The sequence below is a fragment of the Alexandromys fortis genome, unplaced genomic scaffold (assembly GCF_014885135.2).
Source record: "Alexandromys fortis isolate MF-2015 unplaced genomic scaffold, M_Fortis_MF-2015_v1.1 scaffold_5, whole genome shotgun sequence".
NCBI lineage: Eukaryota > Metazoa > Chordata > Mammalia > Rodentia > Cricetidae > Alexandromys > Alexandromys fortis.
This window is the reverse complement of record NW_026067924.1, coordinates 9,537,795-9,554,509: the sequence shown is the minus strand read 5'-3', so window position 1 is coordinate 9,554,509 and position 16,715 is coordinate 9,537,795. Positions and strand designations below refer to the sequence as shown.

At 51.2% G+C, this 16,715-nt stretch overlaps 1 protein-coding gene across 1 annotated transcript; it reads left to right on the top strand.

Moving 5' to 3' along the window:
- The first annotated feature begins 1,089 nt into the window (after window positions 1-1,089).
- Foxf2 (forkhead box F2) lies at window positions 1,090-6,615 on the top strand. The gene is made up of 2 exons (XM_050142408.1): window positions 1,090-2,604; window positions 5,807-6,615. Exons 1-2 carry the CDS (start codon window positions 1,431-1,433, stop codon window positions 5,968-5,970), a joined length of 1,338 nt encoding a protein of 445 aa, XP_049998365.1. The 5' UTR covers window positions 1,090-1,430; the 3' UTR covers window positions 5,971-6,615.
- The last annotated feature ends 10,100 nt before the right edge of the window (window positions 6,616-16,715 follow it).

Genomic DNA, 16,715 nt, shown 5'->3' with positions numbered 1-16,715 from the left:
CCTACTCTTACCGAGATGAATAAGCCACAACTGGGGGAGTGTTCTCGGATGAAGTGAGCTTGGCCTTGGCACGGGAGTGGGGAGGGGGGCGCACCGGAAGACTGACGCTGTAAACCCACTTGCAGCCTTGCGAACCTATAGTGTTGACGACAAATACTGCTATCTCCTCACCCTCTCCTCTTTTTCTCTCTCTCTCTCTCTCTCTCTCTCTCTCTCTCTCTCTCTCTCTCTCTCTCTCTCTCTCTCTCTTTCTCCTTAAAGTGAAAACGACAAGTCAGTGGAAGGTGGAAGTAAATTAAAACGAATCCATTCGACTCAATTATCCTGAGTGTCTAAAAGCTGGTCCAGGTTTCTCCACCCAAACCCCAGTGCTCAGCTTACAATATGTTCTTAACTGCCCCGAGGCCATAGCTCAAGGGCGCCCAGTGCTTGCCTTCTACTCTGAACTCTCAGAAGCTTGCATGTCCAGCCAGAGAGAGAGAGAGACCCAGGATTGGCACGTTACCTTGGGACGTCTGGCACCCTGGCGTGTGGCTGAGGGCGGCACTAAATGAAGTTGACAGATGGTGTCAGTGCAGGCACTGGGAATCTTGGCTAAGGAGGCTCTTCCAGGGCACCGCCGCCCCAAGACTCAGCCCCCACAGGGTCCTGAAGAGGTGGGGGAGGAGCAGGGTGGGTCCATTCCCGGCGCGAGTGGGTGGGGGTTTCTGGGTTAGGAAGTGGGCTGCTGGAAGGGACAGAGAATGAATTGCTGAAGTGAGGGGTAGTCGAGCCTTGCCAAGGTTGGGAGTTCTCCTCCCAGCAGAAGGGGAAAGGAAAAGAGACCAGAGAAGAATTAGTACAGCGAGTAGGACCCGGGAGAGTCGGGGAGGCGATAAGAGCAGGAGCCCGCCGCCAGGTCCGGAGGGGGAGGAGTGACGCGGGCCCAGTGCGCCCTCCCCGGGGCGGGCGGCTCGGAGCGAGGAGGGGGCTGGGCGGGGTGGGGTGAAGGGAGGGAGCGAGGGAGGGAGCCAGGCGGCCGCAGGGAGGGCGCGCCAGGGAGGAAGTCCAAGAGACAGAGAGAGGAGCACTCCTGAAAGAAGACGACAGGCTAGTCCCCGGGGTCCGGGCTGAAGTCTCGGCTCGAGGGCGCAGCTGTCCGGCTACAGACGGCGTCGCCTTGGTGGCCTAGGAGGTAGTTGCGCAAGGCGCCGGCCGGAGGCTCGGAAGAGGGATGCGCGGGGCGTTGCCTCCGACCCGCCGCCGCCGCCGCCCGAAGCCCCAGAGGAGCTGAGAGAGGCTACTCCGAAGCGCTGGCCCTGAGTAGCCCCGGCTGCGGCGCGGCCGGCGTACTAGGGCGCTTGCCCGGCTTGTGGGCCAACCCGGCTCCGGCGCCGCTGGTCCCGGTCCGGGGTCCGCCCCCCAGGCCCGGCCTCGCTCCAAGCTCCCAGATGACCACCGAGGGCGGGCCCCCGCCACCTCCGCCGCGCCCGCCGCCTGCCCCACTCCGCCGTGCGTGCAGCCCGGCGCCCGGTGCGCTCCAGGCCGCCTTGATGAGCCCGCCGCCCGCCGCCACCCTGGAGACCACCTCGTCGTCGTCATCTTCATCTTCAGCCTCCTGTGCCTCGTCCTCTTCCAACTCGGTCAGCGCCTCGGCGGGTGCCTGCAAGAGTGCGGCGGGTGGCGGCGGCGCGGGATCCGGGAGTGGGGGCACCAAGAAGGCGACCTCAGGTCTTCGGCGACCCGAGAAGCCTCCCTACTCGTACATCGCGCTCATCGTCATGGCCATCCAGAGCTCGCCCAGCAAGCGCCTGACGCTCAGCGAGATCTACCAGTTCCTGCAGGCGCGCTTTCCCTTCTTTCGTGGCGCCTATCAGGGCTGGAAGAACTCCGTGCGCCACAACCTCTCGCTCAACGAGTGTTTCATCAAGCTACCCAAGGGCCTCGGGCGGCCCGGCAAGGGCCACTACTGGACCATCGACCCGGCCAGTGAGTTCATGTTCGAGGAGGGCTCGTTCCGCCGGCGGCCGCGCGGCTTCAGGCGGAAGTGCCAGGCGCTCAAGCCCATGTACCATCGTGTGGTGAGTGGCTTGGGCTTCGGGGCCTCGCTGCTGCCCCAGGGCTTCGACTTCCAAGCGCCCCCTTCAGCACCTCTGGGCTGCCACGGTCAGGGTGGCTATGGTGGCCTCGACATGATGCCCACAGGCTATGATACAGGCGCGGGTGCTCCGGGTCACGCGCATCCACACCACCTCCACCACCATCACGTCCCCCACATGTCGCCCAACCCGGGCTCCACCTATATGGCTAGCTGTCCGGTGCCTGCAGGTCCTGCGGGCGTCGGTGCGGGAGCGGGTGGCGGCAGTGGCGGCGGTGACTATGGGCCGGACAGCAGCAGCAGCCCAGTGCCCTCATCCCCGGCCATGGCGAGCGCAATCGAGTGTCACTCGCCCTACACTAGCCCTGCGGCACATTGGAGTTCGCCTGGCGCCTCACCTTACCTCAAGCAGCCTGCCCTGACGCCCAGCAGCAACCCTGCAGCCTCTGCTGGCCTGCACCCCAGCATGTCCTCCTACTCGCTGGAGCAGAGCTACTTGCACCAGAACGCCCGCGAGGATCTCTCAGGTAAAACAAAGCTCCCAGGCCCGCTGCAGCCTTAACCTAAGGGCCGGGGATACTGCGCCTTTCCTTCCCAACGCTGGGGTCTGTTTAAGTGGTATGCTGGGGGGATTGTGCACCGTATTCCTGGCTGGGAAGATACGATTTGATCTTACAGCATTCTCTGATACTATGGGCCGGCTGGTGGGCTCCAGAATTCGCCAACTGAAGAAGGGTGGTGCCAAGTCCTAACTTTCTTGGCCTACGGTAGGACACTGCAGACTTTTCTCCCAATTAGGCCAGACTCAGCTCTGAAAGAAGGCATGTGACTTTTGGAGACGTTGGTGGAGGAGTTGGGTTTGGTTCACTTTGTTCTCCTTACTCTTTTCAAAGTTCATTTTGCCTTACTTTAATTTCAAAAGTAAATGGCAGAGAGAAAGAGTTCTTAGCTGAGCAAGTAATGAAAGGAGATGGGCAGGGAACAGGAGAGAAAAGCTGAGTCCCAAGGACACTGCCAGTGCCTGCCAGTGACAAGGGGCACCAACGAGAAGTCATTGAGCACACACAACACAGTGGATCGAGTTAAGGACACAAGTTTGTCCTGTGCCTCAGGGCATGGGTGGCCTGGTGTGATACCCCCAAGAAATGTGCCTAGAGGCTACTTGTAGTGTGGCTGGTTTATGCTGTGTGGGTTGCAAATTATGAAAATTTATTGACTTGTGAAAAGTGGTGAAGGGTGGGAGGAGAAGAGGGAGTGGAGGAGAGAATTTTGTGTTTGGCTAACTTTATCTAGAGGATAGCACTAGACCCTTATTAAATCCCCTGGGGCTCCCACGGGTGCAGATTGAAATCTGGGAGCTTGTCTGTCAAGGGCAAAACCCAAAGGTGCTGTCTCCCACACACTTCCCATCCCAGTCAGAACAGCCACAGGCTGATGCTTACCTCCCTCTGTTTGTGCCTGCATGGGCAACAGGAGCTTGGGGGAATGGGGACGCCAAGAAACAGCAAAAGATCTTGGAGAAATTTCCCAAATAAGCCTTTTAACTGGGGGTCTCAGAGGTTAACCAAACAAAGACAGTCTAGGCAGGACCACACGGGAGAGGATTTTAGGCTGACTTAACCCACAGAGAACAGAGTCTTGTTCAATTTTATGGGAATTTCAACAAGTAACCAATACAGATGACCCTCTCTCAGATTCCCCACCCCACCCCCACCTCCCGCCCCACGGGCTAGCTGTCAGTCTCCCACCAACACACTGAACATATTCCTCCCTCCCACCCTTCCTAGGCCTGCTGCTCCGGGCCCATCCTCTACCTAGCTTACCTTGAACTCAGAAGGTTTGTCAGCTGCCAGACATCCATAAATAAAAATAGAAACAAACAAGCAAATGCCCCGGAAAGAGATTTCTGACCCTTCTATTAGATCCACGTCCCATGCCACCCACTGTAGGCCATGCACAAAATCCCCAGAAGTCCCCGGATATGGCAGCTTAGCTCTTTAGTTTAGCTCTTTAGCTTGGACAGAATGAGAACTGTCCAGCTAATAAGGCAGACCACCTATCCGTTGTTCCGGCGCCTTGTGAGCAGCCTTTCCCGCAAGCTACAGCTTAGGCCGACCTGGCCCTGCTGCCCTTTCTTCATCGAAATTTGTCCTCCTCTCTTCCTAGAATTTCCTGATTTTGTCACCTCCAGTAAAGACCTCATGAAGGTGGTTTCAAACAGCCCCCGCATTGTAAATGGGGACCCTGCAGGGCCTGGTTCTGAGTGCTGCCCACACGAATGCGGCCCATTGAAGCTGGAAGGTCCCGCAAGGCCAGTCACTGCTGAGGCGGTGGCCCAGGGACAGCTGGCAGCCCCCAGCACATACATCGCCACACTCACAGCGCGACCCTCCTTCTGCCACACACCCGCACGCGCCTCGCCCTCCACTTTCAAGACGGTCTCTCGGAGGCGGCGTTCTCAGGGAGGCAGTGGCAGCTCGATCCGCCGGGGCCCAGAGTAGTCAGTGCTCACTGCGAAGCCCTTCGGGCCCCACAAGCCCGGTGTCTGCGGTCCGTCGCGGTCCATCAGAGCGCCAGCGGCGACCTGGGGTGTCGGCGCCAGCTGTGGTGCTCGCTGGCGACAGCGATGGTGGCGAAGGATCCGGCCGTTCCCCGTGCGCACCTGGGCCGCTTCTCGGGAGTCGAGCAGCGCTGAGCTGTCCCTAGTCGCCGCCGAGGCCGAGCCACACCCGCCGCTGAGCGGCCTGGTAGCTCAGCGGCGGGTGGCGGGTGCCAGCCATAAGACTAACGCGTTGCCGGCCGCACTTAACGCTTTTCTTCTGCTTACAGCCGCGACGGGGAGCAGCATCGGGGGTGACACGGGAGTGCGGCTGGTGCTTGGGGAAGGCCTCCCTCGCAAACGCCCACCCACGCGGCGAGATGGGCACTGAAGCCCCAAGCCCACTGCTCCCTACCCCTACCCTCGGGGCCAAGAAAGCAAAACAAAAGTGGGCGGCAGGTTGGCGCTGCGAGGGACCGGCTCAAGCTCTGGGCAGCCTGACGCAGGCTGTCCCCAGGCTCCGCCGCCAGTTCCCTCGGGGACTCCTAGGGCAACTAGATGCCCCGGTCAAAGAGCGCTTCTCAGCTTCCTAAACTTCAGGTTTATAAACGGGTGGACGAAGGGGTCGGGGGGGGGGGGGCTGCGGACTGGGGATGGGTAGTGGACTTCTCCCCCCCTCCACTCCTCGGGCTCCTTCTCCTCCAGGGTATTGTCTCAGTCATCCATTGTGGATTATGGGGACAGCCCTCTTTTCTAGCGTCTTGATCTGAGACAGGAAAAAAAAAAAAAGGCACAAAAATAGAGGCGAAGGTTGCAGAGGTGTTGGCAGAGGGCTTGTGCCCAGCGCAGCCTGCATCTAGGCCTGGCAGAGAGGTCTCTGGAGCCGGAGAGGGAAGTGGGAATTCACGAACAGATTACCTCCCTTGGGGGAGGTACTTAAAAGCAGAGCAAGAGTCTTGGGACTCGAGGGAGCTGGGTTTTTGTTTGTTTGTTATTTGTTTTTGTTTCCATTGTTCGGGTTTTTTTCCCTTTTCTACCGGTTTTATAGCCATATACCCAAATGCCACTAACTGCTTTTGCACCGCCCGTCAAAATACCACAGATTAAATTGAAATTTTAAAAGTAATACACCTCACCGTCATCTGGGCGACTTTTACTGAAGATTTTTTTCCTCTCCTTTCTTCTTCCAGTGGGACTGCCCCGTTATCAGCATCACTCCACCCCAGTGTGTGACAGAAAAGATTTCGTCCTCAATTTCAATGGCATTTCTTCTTTCCATCCCTCCGCCAGTGGCTCCTATTATCACCATCACCACCAGAGCGTGTGCCAAGATATTAAGCCCTGTGTTATGTGAATGGACAGAGGCCTTGAAGGCTGCTCTTCCTCGGCTCCCCTTTCCTCCTCTCCCCTCCGAGAGGGGCAGCTAGGAGCTGCAACGGACTCACATTCTGTGCACACGGACGGATAGCAGTAAGTAACACACTTACACAAATGCCCAGGGGAGCCCTGCTCGCCCATATTTGCCCACCCTTGGAAGAGGACACTGTTGGCAAGGCAATACCCAGGAGGAGGGACAGAGAGCGGACGTGATGGTAAAATGTTACAATGTTACTACGTGTAAGACGTAAACTTTCAGTTCTGGGTGGTCATTGCTTTCACTGATCAGGGTCTGAAAAGGTGTGTGAGTGTGTGTGTGTGTGTGTGTGTGTGTGTGTGTGTGTTGGTGTGTGCTTTTCAAACAAGCAGTGCTAAAAGCACAGTATTTCAAGAAAGCCTTGTTTAGTTGACTGGCCCAGTAGGAGATTTTGCCCACCCCACCCCCAACACTCCCTTCGGATACAGGTGCCAAAGAACATTGTGAAGAAATGAAGAACCTACGAGCCTAGTTTAAGAAAGTGGCTCTCAGTATTGTGACAATACAATATTTTTTACAAGGTTGTTTTTTCTACCACCATATTCTTAAAAATATTTTTATGATCTTCGTATACTCACACTTCGCTTGTATTTTAAAAGGAGGGTATATTTGCACTTCTGTATACTTTTACAGTTTGCCAAACTATTTTGATGTAAGATTTTTTTTTCAATAAAATGTGTTTAACAAATATTTGTTTTAGGGACCTTTTCCTCTGCAGTCACCCTGTCATGGCCACACACACCCCAGGCAGCCTTGCAATTCTAGACTCCCACCCTTAAGTTGTGTAACTGACATGAAGCGGGAGGCCTTTGCTTTGAATAAGCCCGGCCAGTCCTGACTGTGGGTCTTCTCAGGGGGACACATCTGTCATTCCTTTCTCTGCCCCCTCTCACTTTTTTCTAGCCAAACAAAAACCAGAAGGGGAAAGAAACTTAAAAACCACACACGCACACCAAAATAAAAACAAACAAAAAGCCAAAACAACAAAAGCCAGCAAGATACTGAAAGCCAAGGGTTGGGTCTGAGGAAGCCAAGTTTTGTGCCCCTTTGGTTTCCTTTCCTGTGCCCAAGAGTTCTGCCCCCTTTGCTCCTTTCTCTCGCTGCTGGAAGAAGGAAGGGCAGAGCCCTGAGCCACCACCCTGAGCCCCACTGCCTCCCACCCTCCCATCCAGGCTGTAGTTTGCTTTGGGTGGTGGTCAGATCAAAGGGACCCAGAGAGAACAGAATGCAGAACGGGGGTTTTTAACTGGCACCCTCCACAAAGGCTCCCACAGGATTGCACGGCTTCTCCATCCTTTCTTGCTGGGTCTCCCAACCCTGAATGCTACCCACAGAACTGGCAGGACACCAGATAAAATGGGAAAATAGTCCAGCGAGGCAGGCAGATTTATTTCCCACCCAGAATACCCTTCTGTTGGCAACAGAGTAGTGTTCACCTTTAATCATGTTGCAGCAATTTTCTCTTCAACCCAGGGCTCGATTTTTGTTTTTGCTTTTGCTTCTCGAGTGGGAAACTCTTTCTTTCAAATTCACCACCAGGTACTTATTTGTAACTAGGGTGAGTGGTTAAAAAAAAAAAAAGTTTTTAAGTATTTCATTGCATCTTAACCTGAGGTGCTTTCCCAAATAAAACATCTCTCGTTTCAAAACTCTTAGCCATATTCCTAACGCTTAAGCCTCTTTCTTGTATTAAAAAAAATCATCACAGAGTTAAACACGTTCCTGCATTATCATATTTGCATTTAAATCGAGTATTTTCTCCACTCCCCCCCCCCCTTTTTGTCCTTTATTCTGAGCTACTCGGGGGCCTGCTATAAATTATGAAGTCAGTCTCAGAGTTTGCTCCGACCACAGTGCTGTGTTTACATTCCTTCCAAGGCAGCCGGCATGGTCGTAATTTATATCCTAAACACTTGAACGTAACTTGTTTATACAGAGAATGACGGGACCTCAAACTCCAGGCCGGCCCGGCCAACCGCATCCGGAGGATCAGCGCGCCCCCTGGTGGAGCAGGAGACAGGTGCATGAGGATCTGGGCTCAAAAAGCGCTAAGAATCCTTGCTTTCAGTTGCTCATCAGTACAGACCTTTAGAATACATCACCATCGGGGATTATGCTTTCCGCTTTTAGGAAACACTTCTGATTCTCTCTATTGTGTCCTTTTCATCCTCGGTTTCATCCTGAAAGCTGATGGAGACTCATTAACCCTCCTGACCTTATTTACTATCTGCTAAGATCTTGACACCTTTAAGCTGCTAGAATTCTCCTCGATTAAGGTCACTGTTTCCTTTTGAGTCACAAAAAGCTGCTTCTCAGCTGCCCCTCCCTCCCTCCTAGACACAAGCACACAGACATGTTGGTAGTCATTTCTTCTCATTTTTTTTTCAAGTTAAAGTGTCTACATGTTTCTGAAATATTGGTAAGACATCCTAAAATCGGTGGTATAGTACTTTTAAGAGTGAAAATAAATAGTAACTCAATGAGGAGGGTCCGAATCCCTCAATTCTTTGTATACGTTGGGGACCAAAACCACATGCTAACCCTTGCTCTGCCCCTGAGCTCACCAACCCACACTGGAAACTGTGTTTCCAGTCTTCAGAACTCCTGCTCATTGGCAGATTAAAATGATACACAAACGGATACCTGATTATTCTGTGAACCAGTGATGACTGGCTTCTTAGGTGTCTCTTTTCAGTCAGAACTGTGTAAAGGAGGAAGGAAGGCAGCAGGTGAAGATGCCCATGCCAGGGCTGGGCAGTGGTTGTCAGTAAGCCCCACACAGTTACCCCAGGAGGTGGGAGGGGACAGTGCGTTTCCATCAGCACAGCAAATACCCCGAGATGAGCAGCAGAGAAAAAAGGGTGACGTGACTCACGCTTTGGAAATCTCCGCCCATGGGTTTGGCAGGTGTTTTTTAGGGCTGACTGATATAGTGCATCATGATGGAAGCGTGTGGTGTGGTGGAGCAAACTGTTCACCTCAGGACTGGGGAATTACAAAGGAAAGGCTGGAGTCCCACAAACCTGCTTAGTTAAGCCCCAATGATCAGAAGACCTCCCACTTGGGCCGATGGCCTAAAGGCTGCACACCTCAACCAAAACCAGAGACAGCTCATGGGCCTTTGGGGGCTGGTCTAGATGCTAAATATAGCACGTAGATCTTGGTCCAGTTTACAGATAATCCTTAGGCCGTGGACTTGAGGAGTCTGGCCCAAACCCATCCAGAAAAGCTTTTTTTTTTTTTCTTTTTAAATCTGACACTGCAGACAACAGGCAGGGTGGAGGTCTTCTTTCAGAAGCAGTGGCTCTCATCCTATGGAACCTCAGAATGGCCTGGAGGCCTTGTCAATAAGGGGCTGCTGGGATCCAGCGGGTTCAGACATGTTTCTCATAAGCTCTTAGAGATGCTGAAGGTTTCCAGGGACCCCACTCTGAAACCCATGGCTCTGGGAAAACACGTAGGCTAATCTCTCAAGTTAGTATACATCTAAAAAGCTGGGTCTTTAAAAACAGTTTTTCTACCCCCAAAGTATCTCCCTCATTGATTACTAGGAAGCACAAGATCAAATTTTGGAACCTATTCCAAAAACTAAGATGTCATTTTTATCCAAATATATAAAAGTACTTGTTTTAGTCTAACGGATGATACAAAAAAAAAAAAGTCATGTGACATCCCTTCAGCTCCTCCCCCACTTTACAACAGAAAAATCCCAGAAGTCAACACAGAAGACAGTGTTGGACATGTGTCCCCCAAACAGAAGGCGGTTAAGGAAAGAACGCCTCTACTTTCTGTACAAAGTTCTGAGAATGCAGTAGAGAGAAGGAAAAGCAGGGGGCCCTGAACACAAGCAGTGAGCAGCCCTAGGCATAGGGGTCAGGCAAGAGCAGGAGCGGGGCAGGGGAAGGAAAAGGAGGGGAGACAAGAAGGGGGAGACATGGAAAAAATGAGACAAGAAAAGGAGAAGTAAAAGAAAGAGGGAAGGCAAGTCAGATCAACAGGAAGGGAAGGGAGAGAGAAAATAGAGGAAGGGGAGAGACAGGGACAGAGGGAAGAAGAGGGAAAGGGAGAGGGATGGCTAAGCAAGGTTTGGACTGGAGGAACTGGGAACACACTTCCAGCTCCGGCATGGCACGTAGGAAGAGCAGCCCTGGGTCCCCGACTCCTGTCTCCCGAGGCCCCTGCTGTGTCTGGGCTCTACCACCAACTCCTTGGCTGATAGGGCAGTACGCTTGTTTCTGTGGGCTTCTTCCTGGATTCTGGGAAGGGAGTTTTCTAGCTGGGTATGCTCAGATTCTCTACAGCTGCTGCAGGTTCTAGGAATTCAAGAAGAACATTTCCTTTAGGAAGCGGGAGTCTGGTTTTAGGGGGAGTTTGGTCTATCTGGATGGAACGCTAGATGGTATAAAACGGAGCAGGATGCTTTCTTAATAGAAAACCTGCAGATTCAAAGTCTGTTTGTTTTTTGTATTTTTGATTTTTGAGACAGGGTTTCTCTGTGGCTTTGGAGCCTGTCCTGGAACTAGCTCCTGTAGACCAGGCTGGTCTCGAACTCACAGAGATCCGCCTGCCTCTGCCTCCCGAGTGCTGGGATTAAAGGCGTGCGCCACCTGCTAGATTCAAGGTTTATTAATTACTGTGCATCGTGGGGATTAATTCAGAAAGAAATCAGCTTATTTTAGGATGGAAATATATTTTTTTTTCAGAATGGAAATACATTTTACCTAACCTGCTTCTGTGAAATACAGCCTTACTTAGCAAGGGAAAGTACCACTGATGTAGACATGGGGCCTGGGAAGGCCACAGCACACAGACTTGCAAGATCACTGGGGAAAAAGAAAAGAAAGCCCTAGAAGTTCTTTTGGGGTTCAGAGGGCTTCAAGGCCACAACAAGCCAACCAATAAATATTCAGTTTACCACCCCCTTGAGGCCTTGTGTGATAGATGGATGTTATAGATCCTGTCCATCCAGGACTGGGTCACCAGGCCTCTTGCCATAAATGCTTATCACATAACAACTGAGTTCTGAGGGCCAGTTGAGAGCTAATGCCCTGGACTGCTCTACTCTAATAGAGGCCCTACCACAGGCTTAAAATTGCTTTTAAATGGACCAAGTCTGGCCAGAGTAGAGGGGGAAGAACAGCTGCTTCCTCTCTCTCTTGCTCTTTCCTGCTGGTCATTAGCTACCATTCTGGTCCGTCCTGCTACTCACTCTTAAGTAGGGCCATCAGGAGGTAGTGTGGATGGACCAGCTGAGCCAGGGGACCCAGTGATGGTCAACCCGCACAATCTCTCTTCCAGAAGAAGAAAAGCAGAGTTCTTCGCTCTGAGAACAGAATTCCTCCATAGGGTTGAAGTAAGAGCTCCTCAGATTCTAAAGACATCAAGGAACCTAACAGACATTCACCCTCGAGGATGGCAGCGTTCTGAAGACACATCTGTACTCACAGATGGCTAGCAGGCTGTGTAAGCCTCATGAAACTGGGGGCAGTAAAAATGGTACCCATAGCTGTGGCACCCTGAGGGTAAGGGTCATCTCATCTGGTAAGGATTGACCTCCATTTTCCTTTTTAAAGAAACTCCTTGGCATAATCAGAATCTTACTGATACTTCTCTAAGTCCTTCAAGGATCGCTGTTGACAGATGAGGAAACCTCATATGCTAAGAGTCCCGGGAGGTCTTCTGATTGAGGTAGTCTTGCATAGGTGTATACCTACCTGGCAAGAGCTTTCATGATCAGGTACCCATCAACATCCAACCCATGACAGCCATGCAGCCAAGACTGAGACTGGCTTCTGCACAGCCACACCCAGCAGGCCAGGCATGCTGTTCTGTTCATCAGTTCATAGACATTTTTGTTGTTGTTTTAGGGTAAATTCTGCAGAAAAGGAAGGGCCATCCTAGCAGGCAGCTATCTGTGACTGTCCTTAATACATTATTTACTAAGACTCTGTAAAGGCCTTGTGGGGGGGGGGTCAAGAAAATACACTAATTTGCATCCAGGGCACAGGATAGTTGGACAATGGGCTCAATGACCTGGCCTCACCTTCTTCTGTGCCTGCCAGATGTCAATATGCTAATTGGTATGAGACCCTAAAGTGAATAACAGATGTAAAGTCTACAACCTCAATTCACTAAGATAGACCTTATCTGCTCTGGGAACCAGAGGACAACAAAGGTAACCGGGCAGAACATTCCAGACCGAGCACGCCAAAGCTACCACTAAGAGAAAATACATCCAGTCAGGTACACATGCACATGCTAACACACGGATATAAACACACTGGGATGCTCATACACACAAACACACACACACATACACTCAGATGAAGATGTGTAGATACTTAAAACACAGAGACTTGTATATACAAAGAGACACTTATACACACAGACTTATAGACATATCTGAACATGTGTATATATGAACACACATACAGACATACACACATACCTGGACATTTGTGCAAAGCCATACATGCACATACTCTAAGAGGTACAGACATAGCTAGGTACTTGTGCATATTCAGAGTTGTAGCCGCACATACACCCACACCTTGGCTCCTGTGCACAGGCATATCCACTCACACAAAGACATGCACACATCAGAACATTTATGCACTTACAGAGACACATCCACACATACTACTCAGAGGAAGGTAAACAGATAAACCTTTTTTTTTCTGGTTCTTGGCCCACCACAATGGACTGAATCCCCTGAAATTATGTGCCAAAAAATAAATAATAAATAAAGCCCTTTCTTCAAAATAAAATGAAATTCGTGAATTTGCTGGAGGCCAGAAGTATAATAACAACAGGTATATTGAGCAAAGCAACTCCAGGGTGAGTGCGGGATAATGCTTTTGTACATTGTAAAGATTTATCAGTTGTATTAGTTTAATAAAATGCTGACTGGCCTGTAGTCAGACAGGAAGTATAGTTGGGGCAATCAGACTAGGAGAATTCTGGGAAGAGGAAAGGCAGAGATGCAGTCGCAAGTCAGATGCAGAGGAAGTAAGATGAGAATGCCTCACTGAGAAAAGGTACCAAACCATGTGGCTAAACATAGATAAGAATTATGGGTTCATTTAATCTATAAGAGCTAGTTAGTAATGAGCCAAAGCAATTGGCCAAGCAGTTTATGATTAATATGTCTCTGTGTGTTTATTTGGGACTGAATGGCTGTGGGACCAGGTAGGACAGAAACTTCTGTCTATAGGTGGGTTCTCCAGTCCCAGAGATGGAGGCTAGAGAAGCCACATGCCCGAGCTAAAGCAGGGAGATGCTATAGGTTGTAGGGGAGGGATGATGATGTGTCTGCCACAAGCTGGGTTTGTGTCCAAGTATGGTCAAAAGCTAAGTGGTTAGGCGGGAACTTGAGCAGCTGGCAATGTCAGGAGAGGAAGCTTCAGTAGCCACCAAGAAATGTGGAGCTGGATGTTTGGAGACTCTCTGATTGGTCTGGATTTGGGGGGGGGGGAGCTTTCTGGACAGTACAGGGACAAATCAGAGCCTCCAACCAAGCCCAAAATTCCCTCAAGCTGTGGCATTAGCCTGAGTGGTAGCAAAGCTTGTGTAGGCTTGGGCTGGCTAGTTCATGTCAACTTGCAAACTATAGTCATGAGAGAAGGGAACCTCAACTGACAAAATGTCTCCAGAAGATTGTCTGTGGATGGGGGTGGAGAGATGGCTCAGCCGTTAAGAGCACTGACTGCCCTTCCAGAGGACCCGGGTTCAATTCCCAGCACCCACATGGCAGCTCACAACTGTCTAAAAAATCCAATTCCAGGGGATCTGACACCTTCACACCAATGCACATAACATAAAGTTAAATAAACCATAAGAAATATTTTTTAAAAAAGATTGTCTGTGGACAAGCCTGTAGAGCATTTTCTTAATTAGTAATTGATGTGGAAGGGCCCAGTACCCTGTGAGTGGTGCCACCCTGGACTGGTGGTGCTGGGTTCTATAAGAAAGCAGGCTGAGCAAGCTGTGAGGAACAAGCCAGTAAACCCTACTCCTCCATGGCCTGTGCAGCAGCTCCTACCTCCAGCTGCCCTTCTGGGTTGAGCTCTTGCCTTGGCATCCTCCAGGGGATTATGACTCCAGGTATGTAAGCCAAATTAACACTTTCCTCTCCAAGTTGCTTTTGATCGTTTCGTTTAAATGCAGAAATAGTAACCCTACCTAAGACAAGGTCTAGCCTTTGCTCCTAGGCGTAGAGGCTAGTGGGTTGGGGTGCCCAGTGAGCAGAGGCTGAATTTACAATCAGGACACAGGCCAGAACAACCTGAGGGAAAGCAAGCAACCTTCTGACTTGGACGGGAGGACTCAATATGGATTCCTGGGTATGGAGGCCAGGGGCAGCCTGAGAGCATGGCCCTCACCCCTTCATCCCGAGGAGAATTCCACAGCTCCGATGATTGGATGGATCCCCACAAGCCACTCTCCAGCTTCATTGCTTCTCAGATCAGATCAGAGGGTGAGTGAGTCACTGCGGGTTTTTAATTTGGAAAACAGGGTCACATCAGAAAGAAAGAAACCACAATTCTATTAACAATTATGTGCACAAGGGCAGGGTTACAACTTTCCTTTTTCTTCCCCCAAACCAGCACTAACATTGGAGGAGGCTTTTTTAAAACTTCTGAGCAGGCTCAAGTCTCCTGGAACAAACAAGAGGTGACTTTGGAGTTGGGGAGCTGGAGAGGGTAGGGTATCGATAGTTTGACTCGAATATTGTATTTGTTGCCACCAGACCCCTGGTGAAAACACTAAAACCTGGCTTAATTTACCAGGATTTTTGCATAAGTTGGGGTACAAAGACTCTCTCTGGGGAACAGGCACTAAGAACCCAAGTCAAGCACCCCACACGACAGAGAACAAATACGATGTTGTTGAAATACTCGTAGCTACTCTGGGTTGTTACTGTGCACCCCAAGAAAACAGGAACCAGAGGTCACGACCCTCAGGGAAGGGTGACTAGAAGATCACCCTGTGTCCCTGACTTCGTAGTTTTGAAAACTAGCCCCAAAGCTCTGAGCAGCGGAGCAGTTTGCTTTGCTTCCTTGCCCCTCTGGCTTCATGGCAGGCTTGTACTGTCACCACCGTGTTTGATATTGGACTACAGCAACAGACAGGGTGCGGGTGGGAGGTCGGGGCTGGGAGGTCCTGCGTGGCTTGGAGCTGTGTGAAAGTCTGCCACATTTCCTTCTCCCTAGAAGCCTGGGCCTGTGAGAGAGAGACCAGCACAGTAGCTACAGCCCCATGGGGTCCCCAGCTCCATGGCCACCACTTCCCTTGGGCCCAATCCTGCTCGCTATTGTATTGTGTTCCCACCCTCAGCACTGCCAAAAGCCCACAATGAGCCCAGATGTGCCCGCATACACCTATATGCCTGTGACTCGGCTCAGCAGTGGTTGTCAGCAATCGGCTGTGAGTACAGAAGCCCATCTCTGTCCCTGGAAAAATCACCAGCGCGTTATTAACTTCCGAGGCCAGACACATGTTTCCCATAGATCCCTCCAAGTGCGAGTGGCCACCGCAGGGGAACATGGCCTTTGAGGATGAAGAGCGTGAAATTAAGACATAATCTCTCCCGCTTTGTAATATATGAAGCAGTAAATGGCTGCCGAGGTTGAGTCGGAACGTCAGCTTCCCTGGGTACCGAAATACCCGCAAGCTGCGCACTGTCCGCTTTCAGGCTTTCTTTGAAGGTTGGTGCCGCTTTGCAACACAGAGCAGCTGCAGACACACAGTCAAAAGCTTTCCTTCTGGGCCCCTGGGCTTGGTGTTGGTTGATGGAGATTTACACTGAGGCCCACCTGGGAGCCCAGCTGCACTGACAGCAGACACAGGGCAAAGCAGACTGCAGTGCTCATTCACAGATAGCATGGGGGGCTTTGCTTTGACTGGAGCAGGGGCTGGTGGTCAGGGAGTTTTGATTGTGTAAACATACAGCTTTCCATCAGAGCTTCCTGCATTAGGTGCAAGCCAGAAAAAAAGGCTTCATGTGGGGTTTTCACGTTCTCAGAACTCTGCCTTGGATAGGTCAAAAGCCCTAAGCTTCTTGGATCTTTACATGGGAGAGAGGTTCCAACAATTTTACATTTATCCTTGCAGAGCTAACAAGGGGCTGTGGCTGACCACCCAAGGATATGAGCTGTGGTCAGTCATCCAAGAAATATGGATTTACATATCTTTGGCAATTTGGAGTCTCTATACTGAGATTCTCGCTAGAAAACATAACCTTAAACTCTGGGGCAAAAGCAATTTTTGAAAACTTTAAAAAATTTTTTTTTGTGTGTTTGAGATGACTCTTACTATATTAGCCAAGCTGGCCTTAAACGCAGAGCCCAAGCCATCCTCAGGCCCAGGCTCCCCACAGGGTGAGTCTGAAGGCGTTTAGCTGTACCTATCTAAAGCTAATGTCTGGGAAAGAATGTCTTGGCCCCCAAGACATTAACTCAACCGTCCATCACACCTCGCTGACCAACCCATGGGAAGCAGATATTTGGGAAGGATGGGCTCAGTACAGCGCTGGGCTCCGAGTGACACACGGGCAGAAATCTGAGGCCACAATGAAGGGGCAGTACATAGGACAGTGATTTGCTGTTCACTGCTCCATGGACACGGAAGAGGCTTCCTCAGGTCATGTTTGTTCCACTGAGGGCATAGCCCAGGTACCAGCTGTC

What these genes read in the sequence shown, in the direction of transcription:
- Foxf2 (XM_050142408.1), top strand. Translation starts at nt 1,431, where the DNA reads ATGACCACCGAGGGCGGGCCCCCGCCACCTCCGCCGCGCCCGCCGCCT. An exon ending in CGCCCGCGAGGATCTCTCAG is followed by an intron (nt 2,605 to 5,806) that starts GTAAAACAAAGC and finishes TTCTTCTTCCAG; the next exon opens with TGGGACTGCCCCGTTATCAG.